The 19204-nt window shown below is 40.8% G+C and overlaps 1 protein-coding gene across 1 annotated transcript in view; it reads right to left on the bottom strand.

Moving 5' to 3' along the window:
* Positions 1-11175, bottom strand: part of CYLD (CYLD lysine 63 deubiquitinase) — a 97842-nt gene extending 86667 nt beyond the window's left edge. The window contains exons 1-2 of the mRNA XM_045293614.1: positions 11135-11175; positions 2234-2896 (exon numbers count right to left, since the gene is read on the bottom strand). Of these exons, the coding sequence (XP_045149549.1) occupies positions 2234-2737 (504 nt within the window). The 5' untranslated portion in view covers positions 2738-2896; positions 11135-11175. The remainder of the gene's footprint in view (positions 1-2233; positions 2897-11134) is intronic.
* Positions 11176-19204: the final 8029 nt, after the last annotated feature.

Genomic DNA, 19204 nt, shown 5'->3' with positions numbered 1-19204 from the left:
TTTGCTTGTGTTTTATGGACTATGCAAAGGCATTTGACTGTGTAGTTCATAACAAGCTATGGGTTACCTTGAAAAAAATGGGAATTCCAGAACACTGCATTGTACTCATGTGGAACCTAAACATGGATCAAAATGCAGTGTGCAAATAGAGCATGGTCTACAAGCAGGAACAGTGTGCTCAGGGTTGTATCCTCTCACCATACTTACTTATTCAATCTGAATGCTAAGCAATAATCAGAGAAACTAGATTATATGACAAAGAATGTGGCATCAGGATGGGAGGAAGGCTTATTAACAACCTTGACTATGCAGATGACACCACCTTGCTTGCTGGAGGACCTGAAGTACTTGTTGTTGAAGATTGAGGACTGCCACTTTCAGTGTGAATTACAACTCAATGTAACGAAAAACAAAACCTTCACAACTGAACCAATAGGCAACATCCTGACAAATGGAGAAAAGCTGGAAGGGCTCAATAGAAAATGAATGTCTAGAAAACAATCATGGCAACATATGCACATATGTGCTTGATACAACTGACGTATGGATAGTTACAAGAGCAGTAAGAGCCCTCAATAAAATATTTGAAAGAAAAAAAATGTTTGAATTTATCAAGGATTTTATCTCGCTTGATCCACTGTCAATGCTCACGGAAGCAGCAGTTAAAGCGCAAACAGACGCCCTTTCAGAGTAAATCTGCTGCACAAAACCTCTTTAGAGTGCTGAAGATCAGGGATGTTACTTTGAGGACTAACCCAAACCATGGTATTTTCAGTTACTTCATATGCATTTGAAAGCTGGACATTTAATAAGGATGACTGAAGAAGAATTGAAGCATTTGAATTATGGTTTTGGCAAAGAATACTGATGGTAGTATGAACTGCCAAAACAACAACAAAAATCCGTCATAGAAGAACTACGGTGCTCCTTAGAGGGAAGGATGGCAAGACTTCATTTGGGGCATGTTGTCAGGAGAGAGACAGCATGCTGTAGAAGGGCAAAGAAAAAGAGGAGGGCCCTGAACAAGGTGAACTGGCAGAGTGGCCGCAACAATCCACAGGAACAATTGTGAGGACTCGGCAGTGTTTTGTTCTGCTGTGCACAGGGTTGCTGTAGGTCAGAACTGACTTCAGGGAACCTAACAACAACTCTCAGTTCAAATTGACTAGAGAACAGTGGGTGTGTTTTGGAGGATTCTCACTATTTTACAGCAAATTTAGAGATGCTGCAGAACTTAGGTAACTTAGTCACCAAGATAGGAAAGGGCATATCCAAGATTCAAATACCCAATTCTTTCACAATCACTACTAAACATATAGAAAACAAATAAGGCATGGAATTATATTTCCAAGAATGTGCCAATATGATAGTGATATTTATGTTTTTGAGAGGTAGTATTAAATTTGGAAATATAATCACAGAGTTCTTGGGTCTGTGCTTAGTCCAAAACAATGTTCATATGTATTATAAGTTTAAAATGCTACAACTTGAATACAAAATTACCATTGCATCAAATTATTACTTCTCAGTAGCATGCATTTGGAAAAATCCGAGAAACCCACAGATGGTAATGTCACAATTACCAATGAACAATTGTGAATTAGTTTAAAACCTAGTAGATTAATCTAACCAAATATCAAGTCTATTCCCACTGAGTCAAATCTAACCCATAGCAATTCTACATAAGGTATCCAAGATTGAAAATTTTTACAGGAACAGACAATCTCATTATCTTCTATGGAGTATTTAGTGGGTTTGAACTGCTGACCTTCTCATTAACAGTCCAACACCCAACACATAGTGCCACCATATCAAACTTCTTAAAGAGTTTGATATCAACAAGGTTAAACTTTCTGAGACATTTTCAATAACTACGCGATTTATTTGTATTTCCTACTGTAGTAAGTTGGTCTTCGTTCTTTTTTCAAGTAGGAAAATTCAGTGGGGCAGCTTATAACTACCTGGGGTTTCCATGATGGGGTTGCCAAGCCAACACATGGGGTTGACCCTGACAGCAACTAACCACAGTAACTACAGAAGTTAGTTTAAATAACAATGTAGGATGATGTTTCAATACATTTGTTTTGTGTCACCTTTATTTTTCATTCCAAAAAATCCTACAGACTATGAATATTAAATATTACAAAACATTTCTGTGGAAACTTAGTTTAAAAGTTAAAAATACTAAACTTGTGTACACTCACACACGCACAACACAAAAGCCCAAACTTACCAGTAATTCTACTCCAAAGAATATTCCCGACAACGTCCTCTCTGCTAACAAGGGCCCTCTGAAGCGCACAACTCCAGGAAATTTTTCTTCCCCAGGTCTCAGCTGCACTTTCACAGCACAGCCCACATCTATTTGGAGACCTTTGCGTAGTCTGCTTCTGTTTTTATATAGGCTCAGTCTCTCCTCACAGTTGGTAATTGCCAAAAGCAACTCTGTGAACTTTTCACTTATTTCTACAACGTCCTTTTCATCAACAAAAAGAACTGCATGTGGTTGCTCTAAGATTTTTAATCCAATCTGGTTTTTCTTCCCTTTCGCAGACGGAATCCTTGAATGCCCCAAAGAACGATCTTGGGTATACTGTCCTATACTCCCCTTTGGTACTTTAAGGACTTTTTGTGTTTGTTTATCTGTTACACTGCATTCTTGAAGAAGCAAATAAAAAATCCGTTCTTCCCAGTAGGGGGAAGTAACCTTTTCTTGGCTCCATAAGCTTGAACTCATTGTGATATTAACTTTAAAACATTAACTCAAAAAAAAGGCAGGGAAAAGACATCTATTAAGTTTGTCATAAAACTGCAAAAGATAAATTCACCATAAGTCCCAAAGCATATCTGCAGCAACGTGTTGTCCATACTGCAAAACGACAGCAAATGGAAATTCCTACAGGACAAGCAAAAAGAAAGTTTAGATTTCATCCTATATAATCTAAAATTAAAATTCACAGTGTTAAACTCATTCCATTGGCAAAAACACAAACTAAATTATTCCAAAAGTACTTAATGGGGTGAAAAGACAGATGTTCCTTGCAGCTACTGTAATTTTGCAAATTTATAAAACAGATGAAAGAGAACAAGAAATTTGTGAAATACCTTCAGAGATAGTAAAATATGTTTGCAAAACACTCAAATCTATGAAACTGAATTCAAGTATATACCATAAAGATAAACTTACAAACAAGTTCTGGCATTTTAAAAAAAATTAAAGCAGTTTTAGAGAATTCTAACTTAAATATGCTGCTGTTTTTCAGTTGACACACATCTCTTCAGTTTTAAAAAGTTATTATTTCTGTACCCAGGTACCTGCACATAAAAGGGCAAGTCCAAAAGAATTGCTACAAACTCAAAGAAACCTGTAACAATATCAAAATATGAAGTTACTGTTGCTCCGCATATCTTCCCTCCAGATTTATAAGCTTCTGAAGGAAAAAAAATTAAAAAGTATCTCCAATACCTGAGGAATTCTGTACTCCTAGTTGGGGCATCCTCAAGGGACTCAATCAGTGCTCCTTTTAAATGTTCGAGTGTCTGTGACACAATAGGGTGGATGGGCTAAGGTCTCCCAATTAATTCTCACAGGAGAGCCTTCATACGTAGCTGTGACCATTACTGTGGTGGAAGAAATCCCTCAGTAACAACGTTCCTGGCCTTTGTCTCACCAATGCAGGTTTCCATTTTCTTAAAAGCTTTTATTATACGTCCCTGAGATTGCTCTGTGTCCTTTGAGAAAATCTGTCAGAATTACTGCTTTGCAATCCAAAAACACAACTGCCATAACCTTCTGAGCTTGACTTCTCGGCTTTGAATATTTGACCCAACAGATTTCAGGAGCCAGGATTTTTGTTTGTTTTTTAAGATTATTTTATTGGGAGCTCTTATAAGAAGCCAGTTTATTTTTGTTTTGTTTTTTCAGCGATAAATATTTATTAGAAATTCTCAATTGGGAAAAAAGAGTATACTCTCTAGGTCATTGATTCTAGAAATCAGGGGCTATAAAAAGCACATGGGGTGCTCATTAACCTTGCATATTTCTGGACTCCACTCGTACAGATTATTATTTCGTATGTCTGAGAAGATTCCTGGGGATCTTTATGTTAGCCACTTTCTCATGCAATTCTGATGTCTGTGGCCCACAGAACACACACGGAGGCCTCAATCAAAGCACCCTTAATCAGCAGCACTGGTTTCCAGCAAAAGTACGTGGGTGGTCAGCTTTGACTTTGGAGTTTCTCTCTTGGCCTGTGCTCTTCTACTGCAGTGCAGAGAATTGCTTAATATGGTCCTTCTAATCAAAGGCCTCCATCCTAGCCTCTATGCCTGTGGCTATATTGTGGAGTGAGTTGGCTGTTGCGTCAATGAAGTGGGATTCAGGTGGGCTATATCTTGAACCTTTGCCCTGATGACAAGAAGCCAGTTTTGATAGGGCCTTTTCTTTAGATCATATTGAGAAATCCAAGACTTATTCCCAGTTCTGAATTGTTCCACAAAATCTCCTTTATCAGCTTCTAACTTACTTAAAAGACTGCTGGAAAGATAAACTATTTGAGCTAGCTGATCTTTGTACATTTCTGGGACACATGGAACCAAAGCTTACAAAAACCAAGGGCCCCACACTATGTGAGTTCTCAGCTTCAATAGCTAGCTCTTCCACGGTAATCCTGCAGTCTTCTTTCAACCATGTCTGCACTTCTGCAAGTCTCTACTTGATTCATCTTGGAGGTATGCCCTGCTTCCTTAAAAAGCTTCACCCATCTAAAGACTGTCGCTTTAGGTGGTTATGTGGGGCCACATTCCTGCTACAGTGCTGACAACAACTGGCTCAAATATAGCAATTATGAAGATACAATGGATTCCAACATAACAATTGTGAGGACAGCACCGAGCCAAGTAGTGTTTCATCTTGTAGTACATACAGTGTATACACAAAACAAGACTCCTGTAAACCTGTTGCACAGCTTTAATGACCAAGGAAGGTAACCGCTTCAGTTCTAAGAAACCTGATAGTGGCCCGGCTTGCAAAATCATTCTCCCCTATGACACAAAAGGTTTATTTTTGAAGATAGCCTCCCAATGAGAAGATGGCAAATGTATTACTGAGAAAAATTGTCTGCAGCCATCAACTAATCAAAGAGACATGTTTAAGCATGTTTTATTTTATAGAAACCCATTCATGTACAAACTAGCAACCTAGTAGCATTACTTTCTGACTTACTAGGCATCTTTTATCCAGAAAACACTACGAGAGTCACATTCGGAAACTTTAACAGTTCATTTATGTATGTGTCATGTTTGATAATGGACACTTGATCTCTGGCTCAGTTTTGTTTCTTTTATTTTGTATATTTTGTCCTTTAATTTCAAACATAAAATGTTTTTATACTGTAACTTATACTTAATATACTTAGAAGGTACACACAAAAGATGGGTTTTTCCAGATGTAAATTTTCATTTAAAGTTTTTACAATAATATTTATCATTCCAAAAATATTTATCATCCTAATTTTAATTGGCTTTAAATTACATAACTCCATTCATTCAAATTGAAACTTTTATTCCTTATTTTGCTGAAAACAAGCATTCCAATGTGTTCTTTGTCACAGAAGGTAACAATTACTTTATTTAGTAGCCAGCACTAACTACAGTATTTATTTCATTCTATTTGAGGTATAGGGGTCCATATCCAGTATTCTGGTTATAGCAAAAGTTAATAACATATCATATTTATTATCACATACATATATGTGGTTATTTATTTTTATAGCATATACATATTGCAGCTTTTGTCTTAGAATTAAAAAATAAATATTCCTAAAACTACAGAACCAAATTTCAAGTTCAATCATTTATCTTAATAATTATACAATCTGAAAAAAATCTGTACACAGAATAACATTTCTTTTAGAAACCACTGCTATAGGTAATAAGATATTTAACAAAGTTTCAAAAGACTGGAGGAGACCCATGAGACAGGGCTCAGCATTTGGCCCCCTTCAAAGCAGCATCATGAGATATCTGTACAGTGGAGGAACAGATCTGCCATGAAGCAATTCTCATGGTTTTATTTACTCGACTTTTGTAATGTGTTTGCTGTAACTCCACTTGAGGGCACTGTCCCCTTCAAAAAGAAGGTGGTCAGTTTAATTTGCCACTTACATAAGACACCTGTGGAAACCTGTATCTTAGCACTATATAAATAATAGTTTACTTTCTGAACCCCCTTAAGAGAGGTTGCCCAAGCAGTTACCCAGTCCTTGAATTTCGCTCTGTTCCTTCCAAGTACCAAAATGAAAAGTTCTTTTGACTACAGTGCTCATTGACGTGTCAACATTTTCAACAAGGCAATAGCCTTGTTATTTTCCTGATCACTGTACAGTCATTATGAAGATACTATGATGTGTGACTCAAGATACAAATTGAGACTTCGCAAGAGGCTTTGCATGACATTTTACATTATCTTTAAAGGTATCAGCCATCATTTCCCTTCCCAATCAAATATTTTCTGTGGTTTCCTGTAGTATGCATTTGACTTCTTCATTGCTTTTGACCTTACTGCTCCTACTCAGTTCTGAGATGCAAGATGGTGAACAATGTAAACAAATAAATAACAAAAAGTACAACAAAAGAATACATAAATTGTAAAAGGGTCTTTTAAGAGTAAAATCCATAAGATTTACTGCATATTTGGTTGCTCTCAGAAGACTTAGATCAATCAAAAATAAAATGTCAAACCAAACAAATAAGCTGTTTTTTGGACCTCTTAAAAAACGTATTAAGAACCAACTGCAATGATCAACATGTAACACCATGTTCCCCCCGCCCCCCACCGAAGGGGGACAAACAACAGAAACGTGTGTGAGGGAGGGAGACAGCGGACAGTGTAAGATATGAAAATAATAATAATTTATCAGGGGTTAACGAGGGAGAGGAGGGGAAAAAAGAGGAGCTGATACCAAGGGCTCAAGCATCACAACATTCCCTAAAAAAAAAAAAGTATTGAAACTTTTCTGACAAAAAAGCTTAACAATTCCACTATTATTTTATGAATAAAATATTTTTAATCGCTTTATGTGATTTCTTCAATGTTAAAATTAGGACTCCCTGTAATCGGTTCCCTCTTTCCAACCCACTCTCCCTCTACCCTCCAAGTATCACCACTCATACTACTGGTCCTGTAGGGATCATCTGCCCTGGATTCCCTGGATTTCCAGTTTCTATCTGTACCAGTGTACAAGGAACTATATGTGACCTCCTCCCTGGGGGACAGACAACAGAAAAGTGGGTGAAGGGAGACGTTGGACAGGGCAAGATATGAAAAAATAATGATTTATAAATTATCAAATGCTCATGAGGGAGTGGGGAGCGGGGAGGGAGGGGAAAAATGAGGACCTAATGCCAGGGACTTAAGTGGAGAGGAAATGTTTTGAGAATGATGAGGGCAATGAATGTACAAATGTGCTTTACACAATTGATGTATGTATGGATTGTGATAAGAGTTGTATGAGCCCCTAATAAAACGATTAAAAAAAATTAGTATTCCCTCGTCTTAAATTAAATGCAAAAACCCCTGCTCCATATAGTTTTCTAGTTTAAGCCATTCATGTCATAACGTTTAAAAATTTTAAAAATTCATGTCATAATTAAAAATATCACATTAGCATTAATATTATATTACCAAGACAAAACTAAATTACTATGTGTACTGCATCAGGATACTACATTTAAATTGTTTAATGTTTTCAAATTCAAGTTTTTTTAATTGAGACAGTTAACAATAGACTATTAAACATAACTTTTGATATTAACAAGGTAGTTTAAAAATGGTTGTCAAGCACTCTATTTTAAGGTAAACTAAACAATAAAAGGTAAATTTTTACCTTGCTCGGGGGAATGAGCTGCCCCAGTATGAGTGGATCATGTTAGACAAGTACAACAGTCAAAGCAGAAGTTTATAAAATATTTAAAGAGCACGCTCCAAAAATAAAAAGGAGATGGCCAGCCTCTTTTAGAAAGAATCCATTAAGGAATAATGTGTTTTAAATTATCACATTAAAAACTGCAACTGATGGGTAGAGAAAGTTGAGTGGGAGAGTTCTATGGCTCTGTAGTTTAGAGGCTTCTAAGACACTGCTAGTAAACTTTCCTCCAATTGCAGAGATGGATAATTAGGATGGCCATATTCTATTCTTACTTGGATATGCAAGATAACTCAACTAAGTCTCAAGAGGCCCAAAGAAACTATGAAGAAAATGGCTGAAATCACACTGTTAATGATATCTTTGTCCATCAGGAAGGACTTTTTGTTTGTTTTTATTTGTTCATTTGTTTAGTATTTTTACATACTCAGCACAGTGTCACAAGCACTGAAACATACTGAAGATTTAAGATAGGATGGCTGCACACAACAGAAATCACCCCATGTTCACTCAGCTCTGTCTTTAAGTAAAGGTTTTACATGTGTGTTAGTGAGGCAGCACGCAAAGACATACATAGATTCTAAAAAACAGGCTCAAGCTGGGGGTTGATGTCAAGGAAGAAATTTTCATTTGTTTTACTATTTTTCATGTTGAATTATTTTAAAATTGCTTCTAATGTATTTCATTTTGAGTATATCATAAGTGACTCATCTGCATACTATATTACTAATTTCAAGTTGGAAAATTGGTTATGAATATTCTGATAATGACTAAGAACTGAATTCACATTACCTAACAGTTGAAAAACAATTGAAAACTCAAGGCCATATTGAACAGGAGTCTTTCTTTTAACAACCCTCGGGATGAGGGAACGGTTTGAGTTGAATACATTTGAAAATGTATCTGGTTATCAGAGCTAGTCAGCTTGTATGAGGAGTAAAGAGGAATTTAATTGTTTTAAAACAAACTAAGTTTTACATAAAAATATTAAAGACCACAAATTACCAAGTTTGAAAGATAATAAATAATACAAATGAAAAAGATTAGCTACATGAAAATCACAATTAGTTAATCTAAAAAACACAATGTCATTTTGATTCTCAAGTTTGCAGGCTATACCGTCCTAACGAACTTTTACTATCTCCTGGGATGTTTGACTTGTATTGTCCTGAATTTTTGGACAGGAGGGCCAGCCCAGGAGAAGGACATCATGCTTGATAAAGTATAGGACCAAGAAAAAAGAGGAATAGTCCCCAAGAAGAGGAATGACACAATGGGCTCAAACCGAAAAAAGATCGTGACGATGGTGCAAGACTGGGCAGTGCTTCATTCTACTGAGAGCTGGCACCAACTTGATATCACCAACCAGCAACGACAATGATACATGCATGGCAAAGAGGGCGGTGAGTCATTGTACAGACCACGGAAAGAAGACACACTAACCTTTTTCCAACCTGTCTATGTCTAGAAGAGAGTTTTCATTTCCTTGTAATTCAAGTACACAAGAATGCAGTCCTTTCAGGTATTGTGTTCATGAAAACAACTCGGATTTATGATGAAAAATTAGAGTTTGGCTCCTGTGTCTATATCCATGGTAGAAAACCAATTAACAAATGCTCCTGTCCCACAAGAGTTAACTCTAGCCACCACAAACTGCAAGTTCCCCCAAGTCCTTTCTATTTATATTTCTAGTGCCCCAACCATTTATTACCTGATATAGTTCATGCGAAATAAATGACCTTATAAACTCAAACAGTGACAACCAAAAGTTCATCATCATCAATAATGACAATTAAAGGGAGCCCTGAGGCACAGTGGTTACACATTAGCTGCGTTCCTCAAGGTCATCAGTTTGAAACTACCAGTAGCTCTGAGGGAGAAAAATGAGGTTTTCTATTCCAACAACGAGTTTTACAGTCTCAGAAACTCACAAGGGCTTGTCCTACAAGGTCGCTCTGAGTTGACATCGACTCACTGACAGTGAGAATTATGATTAAAAGCTTCTTCCAGGTTTAAAAAAATACTGCCATCAAGTCTGTTCTCACATCTACAACAGCCTTAGTAGCTCTTCACAAAAGTTACCACCCAAAACGCAGGTGGCTTCTATGGGAAAAAGAAACAAAAATTACAAAACCATACTGCAAAGCATTAGAGAGTGTTATCGGTTTGCATAGTGCATGGACTTCAATAAGAATTTTCAGCAAATTATTTTCTCCTAATTGTAGTTCAATTCACCTACAACTCAGTGGGAAATAGCAGGCCATTGCATTGGCTTGGGGCGTGAGGGGGTCGAAAACCAACACTTGAATACATGAACATCCTCTCTTACCATCTGAATTTTCCTCTGGGAGTCGGTACTTGGAAAATGAACAATCGTTAAGTTCCCTAATTATGTCACAATTAAATCCTTAATTACTACACAGCAGCTGACCCGACTGACGGGAGCACCAGCTCTGGAGCACGCCAGCTTCCTTCCAGATGTCAGCAGGTTCATCTGACGATAAAAAATACATCTATAAAAGGCGAGCGGAGAGAAATACCTTGTGTCCAGAGTTCACCTTTCACCTAAGGCAGTTGTGCGAAACCAAGCTCAGCCTGGAAAGGGGAAACCCAGAGGGCGAAAAGCAGAACACGCCATTTAACGAGGCCCAAATCCCCACTGTTCTTCCTGGGGTGGGGGGTGGGGGGGCACAAACACCCCAAGCCAACCAACACGCCCCAAGGCACCGACAGGAGCTATTACAGCTCGAGCTCTAGATGCCAACCGGGGCTTGGGGAGGCGGCCAGCGGCCCGTGCCTCAGTTTCTCTATCTGTAGAAAAGGTCGATGCCAGAGCCTGCGTCTGCGCCCACCCCGAAGGCTTCTCCTCGCCGGAGGTCCAGCAGCCTCGCCCGGGCTCTGCGGACCCGGGAAGGCCTCGGCGGTGGCGGAGGGGACGGGGAAGCCCCGGGGGTGGGGAAGTCCGGGCTGACGTCCGCGGGCTCAGCCCTCCGCTGGCTCGGCCGCCTCCCGGCCGGCGCTGTCAACCGATCCGCCCGAAGGCCCGACGGCCGCCGCGGGGTCCGGAGCGGCCAGGGGAGGGCTGGGCAGCACTGCTCGCCCGGCTCCTTCACTCACCTAGGACGGCGGGGGGTCGCCTCTGCCCAGGCCGCCCCACACGGCGCCACCGGCCGACCCCAGAGCCCCTAACCCACCGCAGTACTATTTACCTCGGAGGCGCCGCCCCAGCTCAGCCGAACTGCTACCTGGGCCCGCCCCCGCCAGCCCGGCCTCCGCCGCCTGCGAATCACCCAGGAAAAGGGAGAAGGCGGGGCAACCGTCCCCTCAACCAATGGACGCCTGCTGGGCGTCCCTGCGAAGGCCGTGATTGGGCCGTCTCTTAACAGACCTTCTTTCAATGGCTGCCGACCCGGGACTAGGCTGAATTTCACCCTCCTTTCAAGATCGGTAGAGCCAAAGGGAAAGCGGAGGCGAGGGGCGGGAAGGAGGGAGCCGAGCGCGGAAGGATATTTCTGATTGGACGACACGCAATGATGTCGCACAACCATTGGCTAAAACTGGAGTCAGGGCGGGGTGCCGTGCTTCCTCCGCTTCCCCTTCCATACTATAGGAAAATCTTGATTCAGCTGTCAAAAATCCGGTAACGGGCAATTTGCGTGTGGGTGAAGAGCATTCCAAGGGAAAGCTGTAAATGGGACAAGAAAGAGCAAAGCTTTAAAAATCATACCTAAGTTTTCACTTTCACTTTCAAGTAGTAGCCTCGCGACATGGGGAAACCCCAAATCTCGCTGAACCTCAATTTCTTGATCTGTGAAATGGAGAGAATAGTAATGTTTGTTTTATAGCACTACCGTGAAATACCGTAGGTAAAGTTCCGGACAGATAGTAAGAGCTCCCTCGGTAAATGTTAAATCTCTTTCTTTCAGATTCAGCAAGAGAATCCTGCGGTCCTTGACCATCTATTTGTAGCCCAGTTGGTGGGAGAAGTCCGGAAAAGATGGTTAAAATTCCTGCCTCACTCAATCTTGCGCCTTTGGCCACCAGCCAGAAGTTTGGTGTAGTTAAGGATCTTTGAATTAAAAGAGCGGTTTCTGATTCCCAAAAGTGCTCAAAATATTTAAGAAAGTGCTTTTTATAATATCCCAGAGTCTTGCGGTGTTTTACTGCACTAGATATCCTAATTAATTCCGTCTCCTTTACACTTTGACTACTAATTATAGGAGATGATTAATACTCAGAGAGGAGGAGTGTGTGTGTATGTGTGTATTTAATCATGACACAAATTTCCCCAGTGGAAAGTTACATGTTTTTGAAGGCCAGAGGGATTTAAAATGATGAGTACATTAAAGTCACATGAGTGAGTACTGACAACAGTAATAACCAGGCCGCTCTCTCCCTTGCCACGCTGTTGTTGTTAGGTACCATGGAGTCAGGTCCAACCCATAGCGACTCTATGCACAACAGAACAAAACACTGCCCGGACCTGTACCATCCTCACAGTGGTTCCTATGTTTGAGCCAATTGTTGCAACCCTGTGTTAATCCATCTCCTTGAGTTTGATGGGGGTTTTTTGTTTTGTTTTTCACTGCCCCTCTTCTTTACCAAACATGATGTCCTCCTCCAAAACTGGTCTCTCCTGACAACACATCCAAAGTATGTAAGATGAAGTCTTGCCATCCTTGCCTCTAAGAAACACTCTAAGAAATACTTCTTCCAAGACAGATCTGTTAGAAGTGCATGATATTTTCAATATTCTTTTCTAGCACCACAATTCAAATGCATGAATTCTTCTTCGGTCTTCCTTATTCAATGTCCAACTTTCACATGCATAAGAGGCAACTGAAAATCCCATGGCTTGGGTCCCTTGCCACAATCAACCAAAATGAAAATGACTTTTTATTTTGAAAACCTGAACGTCAAATCAACCCCTTTGTCTCTCCTCTCCCAGGCTTAGTGATCACACTTCAGGAGAAAACAGTAAAATGGAAACTAGCCGGCTTGGCCCAAGGACTTATCTCAATGACCAAAAACTAAACCAGTTTCTGTGGAGTTGGTTCCAACTCATGGTGGTTTCACATGTATCAGAGTAGAACTGTGCTCGGTAGGATTTTCAATGATTGAGGCCGTTCAGAAGCATATCACCAGCTCCTATCAAATGGGAATGGCTGCCTCGAATATTGTGTTGAAAACAATTCTGAACCTGTATTCAGTTTCATGAGGAAGAGACATTCTGCACTGGATGTTATGGCAAAATAGTTTCATGGTGCTCTTATACACAATCCTCTAAGGTAGTTTCTTCTTACAAATGATAGATAGATAGATGATAGATAGGGGACTAAAGTCGATGGAAGGAAAATATTTGCCCCAAGAGATGAGTTGAGACCTTGATTCTTTGAATTCCAAGCCTCGATTCTTTCTACGTCTGTTTAAGTGGATTCCCCATGAAATGTCCATACTTTCTGCCTTGTAAATTCTCCCTTCCTTTAAGAACCCCCTGCCCCCAGTCAAAGCCCAGTTGCTTTCTAGAGCCTTTGCAGAGGGCTCCATCCCCCAAGAACCACTGTCATTTATCCATCACTTCTTAGCCTAGTCCACCCAGCTGACCCTAGCTCCATGAAACCTGTGGTTGACTTTCTGAGCAGGTTCTGGGAACCACAGCAGTAAATTAGAATGATGCCATCCCTGCCCTCAATCAAGGAAGACCTTAACAACTAATTAATCACTGTGGTAGTTAGGGATTGTCGACTAGACACTCCTGGCGAGGGGTGGAATTAAACCTGTCAATCAAGTGGAAACCTGATTACACCTTGATGGCATAAGCCTTTTGGTTAAAAGCAAGATGAACAGAGATTATGTCTCTCTCTGCCACTTTGCCTTCCTCCTCGATGGGACTTCACTGGGATGCTTTGTCTGCCTCCAGGCCTGACCCCATGTGGGCCACTTGACCCTGACAACTGTCAGCACCCTCATTTCCAAAGACCTTGGATCCATGTGACTGCACATATTGGCCTGTCATCTCCCTGCTTCCCACTTCACCTTTTAGCATCAGCTACGTGAGTTTGAAGAGGGCCCCAGTGGTACTGGACCTATGGACTTGAGTTGGACTCAGCTGGGACGCCTTCTTTTTTCAATTTTTTTTAAATTTAAAGATCATTTTATTGGGGGCACTGACAGCTCTTACAACAATCCATACAGCAAATTTTATCAAGCTTATTTGTATATATGTTGCCATCATTATTTTCTAAACATTTAATTTCTACTGAGCCCTTAGTATCAGCTCCTTTTTTCCCTACCTCCCCCCAACCCTTGTGATGCATTGATGTTATAAATTATTATTATTTTCATATTTTACACCGACTGCTGTCTTCCTTCCCCCACAGTTTCTGTTATTCGCCCCCTGTGAGTGTGTTTGTGTGTGTGGTTATGTGTCAATCATCGCATTCAGCTCTTCCTTCCTCCCATCTCTCTCCACCTTCCCCCTACCCTTCTGGTAGCACTACTCCCATTCCTGTTCCTGGATTTTGTGTGTCGTGAGCTCTTAGCTCTTATCTGTACCTGTGCACGTGCTCCAGTCTTGCCCGAAATGAAAGGCAGGACTGGAGTCATGATAGTTGGGGGTGGGGAGGTGAGGAAGCCTCAAGGAACCAGAGGAACATTGTGTTTCATCAGTGCTATACTGCCCCTTAGTTGACTCATCCCTTCCTTGTAACTCTTCTGTGAGGGGATGTGGGACACCTTGATGTAAAGTTGCTTCTTGATATAAAGTGATTTCTTGTACATGGATGAGTGTCGCTGGATTTGTTTCTCCAGACAGCCCAGCCTAACACAATCATCTATTTAATTATAGTTAGAGTAAGCCTCAGGAGGACCATTGCTCTGACCACACATAAACGGGTAGGTGGGTGCTCAGGGAAGAATTGTTTGAAGATTTCCCCTTTAAGATGAGGTGGGAGAGATAAAAGAAAGTTAGGGGTGAGGGGGAATGTTCCTAGAAGCAAGAACAGGAACTGAAAGAATTGGAGTACAGAACTGGAGTACAGAAGAGCCATTCCCACAGATCCATGTGGACTAGGGTAATAGCCCAAGAAAAGAGAATCCTTGGGCATGTTTTAAACAGGATTGTTTTTCTTATCTGCTATCTAGTCATAACAGAATGATGCTTACACAACAGAATGATGCTTCACACACATAATATACAATTGGTATACTCTGGTGTACCAATTGTGACTTGGGACACTGTAATCCATAGATATTTTTTTATTTACTGATTTCCAGAAGTAGATAATAGGCCTTTATTCCTAGTCCATCTTATTCTAGAAGCTCCATTGAAACTTACTCCTCATCAGGTAGCACACAAGCCTCCACTGGCCGACAGGTGGTAGCTGTGGAAAAAGATGCAAAAGCCAGGAGTCAAACCTGAGTCTTAAAAGCAAGAATGTTACCACTGAACTATCTGCTGCCCTCTTATACAGCATAGTGAACTATGATTCTAAACTGGCACAGTTCTCTCTTTGTACACAGCAGGAGCCCAATGAAAAGCTATTGAATTGCGCAAAGCCCTCTCTTTCAACAGGTGGTTAGCTTCTGATACATAAAATGACACTTCCAAAAAACCAAACTCACTGCCATCAAGTTGATTCATGGTCATGGCAACAGGAGAAAACTGCCCCTGGGGGTGGGGGGTGGTTCCCAGACTGTAACTCTTTACCTGAATAGAAAGCCTTGTCTTTCTCCAGAGGAGCAGCTGGTGGTTTTGAACTGCTGATCTGGCGGTAAGTAGCCCAAACTGTAAAGATCAAGTAAAACCTTCTCAGCCACACTACTCATGATTCCTGAGTAGTCACTGCCTGGCTACTCTCAGATGGCTATTACAATCTCACCAAATTCAGTGCTTATTTTATAACCTGCTGCTTAACATCTCCACTAACTATGGCCAAAAGGGAGCTCCTGATATTCATCACACCCCACTCCAATCCTTTCTCATTTCAGCACATGGAAACTTCCCAAGACCCATTCAGTCTCTGTGGTTCCTGTCATCATTCCCCATGGTTTTCCAGGCTTCCCACAAATCCTACAAATCTCCCAAGTCCCTTGCAGTAAACGCATTTTATGCTTCAGGAAGCCAGAGTCAGTTTCTGCACTTGCAACCATGAAAACACTCTAACTAGTGTCTTCAGTGTTGATCTCACAGATAATGTTGTGCAGGCCTCGACACGCCCCACCGGTCAGCTCAGTTGGGGAACCTAGGCTCTAAAGCAGTGGTTCTCAACCTTCCTAATGCCACGACCCTTTAATAGAGTTCCTCATGTGGTGGTGACCCCAACCATAAAATTATTTTCATTCCTATTCATAACTGAAACTTTGCTACTGTTATGAATCAGATGATCCCTGTGAAAGGGTCGTTCAGCTCCCAAAGGGGTCGTGACCCACAGGTTCAGACCGCTGCTCTAAAGCAATGTACTTTCCTATACTCTGGTACTTTCTTTAAATGATTTTAACAGTATGCATTAAAATCAAATGAAGACAATAAAATTCCACAAAATATTATTAGGAAAAGAGATTAGCAAATCAAAATGAAAGCAATAAAAAGACTTCTAAAATAAAGAAAAATAAATCATTAGTTAAAGAATTGCTTGTTGCTTGGTTTGTTTGCTTTGTTTCTGTCTACTGGACAGCTGTAAAATGATAAATCTTGATGCTAAAAACATTATTCCAATTTATTCACACTTGAAAAAATACTAAATGTAATTATAATCTAGTTAGAATCATGTAGCACTTCAATGGTCCTTAACCAAAAGTAAATTGAAACATGTTCTTTAAATTACTCCAAATCCACCTATTTTTTTTTTTTTTTCTTTTTAACATAACTGTATTTGCCACCACTTTTTGACACAGCAGGTGATCTGGGCACTACATGTCCACTCACATGCTTAGCCTAGTGACTTTGAGCTGCCTTGACAGTAGCCTAAGTAGGCATGGGGTTTTGCTAACTCTAAACAACATTTTTACTCTTTGGAAAACAAGCCCCATGGATAACTGAGCCCCACTGAGGTGGCTCAGTGTTACAACACTAACTTCTAAAGGCCTAGTACATGCACCACAGTGACTATGGGCCAGAGCCAGGTTAGAAACAAAGCCCTCGGAGATGAAAGCAGAGGTGTTTTCATGAAGAGACGTCTCTTAGGTACACACATCTCCACTTTTCACAGACAAAAATGTCAGCCAAGAATCTGCTTAATAGCTAACACTTTAGACCATGGCGTTAACATTAGGTTACATACACCTTAAGTCAATTATCACCTACGCCCATTAGATAAGCCAACGGGAAAGCCAAACACCTATTTTAAGTGTTCAGTATTCAATGTATTCTGAAATTGATCATCAATCTAATAGATATATTCACAATGACAAACTAATCCAAAAACTTCTTACCATGTTAAGTTAGTTAAACTTTATTGTGCCAACCTGGCCGATAAACACATGTGGGGTTAAATGAAGGGCTCAGTTAGCCTTGCCTTTTGAGTTCTCGGGTCTCTTGCTCTCTGATGGTCAGACCAGGATACAGCTTACCCAGTTCTCTGCTTCAGTTGGCAAGGCTCACTTCCTGCAAGACATCCCTGAGCAGAAGCCACATGGACCTACCCCAATGCAGCCCTGGGTGCTGGAGCAGCCATGTGGAGACCCCTGCGAGCACTGAGATGCTTACACATTCACTGAGTCGGCTTTCCTCCTGCAGTCGGCATCCTTGTGTGTGTTTTGTGAGATGTAGGAGGACTTTGTGGATTGGTGTCAGAAATATGGGTTAATGTTAGACTTGTGGGCTTGGGTGGCACTGGGTTGGGATGTTTACTTGATGTGCACTTAAGGTGACCAGATTTAAAGCGGGACACCATTGACTGGGGGGGGGGAGGGTGTTCTTGATTAAAAAGTTGGTCTATATGGACCAAATAGACCGTTCCCTAGCTTGTTGTGCATTCTTTCCAAAAATCGGGACTTTTTTAAAACGCCAAAAATTGGGACTGTCCTGCCAAAAGCATTACGTCTGGTCACCTTAACTTACCCTTTATATAAAACTCTCTCTATACATGAGTTTGTGGATTTGTTTCTCTAAAGTACCCAGACTAACACAGTTGTCAGGAGTCAAAATCAAGTTGATGGCTATTTGTGCTATTCTTTCTGATCGACAGGTACCAGCTTCTCCACCACACTTATCTCCTATGTTAACACCCATTTCTCCTATGTTTCCTTCATGAGGGTGAGTATCAAGCAGGGCCCTGTCACAAAAACTAATTGTTATTAAACTAGGATTAAGTGTGAGCCCAAAATCCATTCTTGAATCTGTTTTTTATCTGTTTCTGGTTTATCCCATGGTAGTAATTTTAAAGCAATATTGGGAGAGGTTGAACAAGTGTAGGCTAACTATATATAATAGATTATTCACTTATACAGAATAAATCCTTATGTGGCTGGATATTATTTGCACAAATGGGAGATGGTTGTCAGGCAAAACTTACAATAATATCCACTTACAATAACAGACACAAGTCTGCCAGAATAATACATATCTTAATACAGCAAGTGGGGCACTAAAGTAGTAAGTAAATGTTAACCCACCTCCCAACAGTTCAATATTCTTGGTATAGCTGTCTTTGGCTTTTCACACATCATGTAATTTCAGACTTAAGTTTTTAAGTTACAGGTGTGTTTGAGGTAGGGCTCTATTTCACCTAGTAGGGTTTCCACATCACATCCCTCTGGTGTATCCTTTGGAATATGTTGTGTGCCTTGAAGATCCAGGGTTCAATGGCTCAGTGTTCTATGGCACATGGATTGGGTCCGCAGGTGGTATACAGAAACTTGGCCCAACGTGGCATGTTAGGAACATATTACCAGGCATATTCCTCCCTTTGGTTCTTTAAACGTATTAGTTATTTTTTCCCCTGGTAGGAAGTTTTTCCTCCCCTTTTTTCTACCAACAGGCATGCAGTTGTCTTCTCCAGGACCTGTGCGCTTCCTTTCCCCTCTACTGGCTTGATTTCCCCATCAGTACCCTTCATAACTCTGGTAGGAATGTCTTCCAGTCCAGGGGGCCTCCTCATACCTTTGCCTGGCAGCCACTAAGTAGTCATCCTCCCTTTCCCCTCTCTCAAAAATGTGATCCCAGCTGATGTGGCCCAGGATGCCTGGACCAAGTGGCCTTCCAGATACACCCCTAGAGAGGATGGTGCATGGTTCGTGATCACCAGTCAGGCTCTCTAACGAGCTGCCTGCCCGACGTG

Source organism: Echinops telfairi, unplaced genomic scaffold (assembly GCF_000313985.2).
Source record: "Echinops telfairi isolate 266 unplaced genomic scaffold, ASM31398v2 ScPeMD7_2291;HRSCAF=2852, whole genome shotgun sequence".
NCBI classification, from domain to species: Eukaryota; Metazoa; Chordata; class Mammalia; order Afrosoricida; family Tenrecidae; genus Echinops; species Echinops telfairi.
This window is presented reverse-complemented; position numbering and strand designations above follow the sequence as displayed.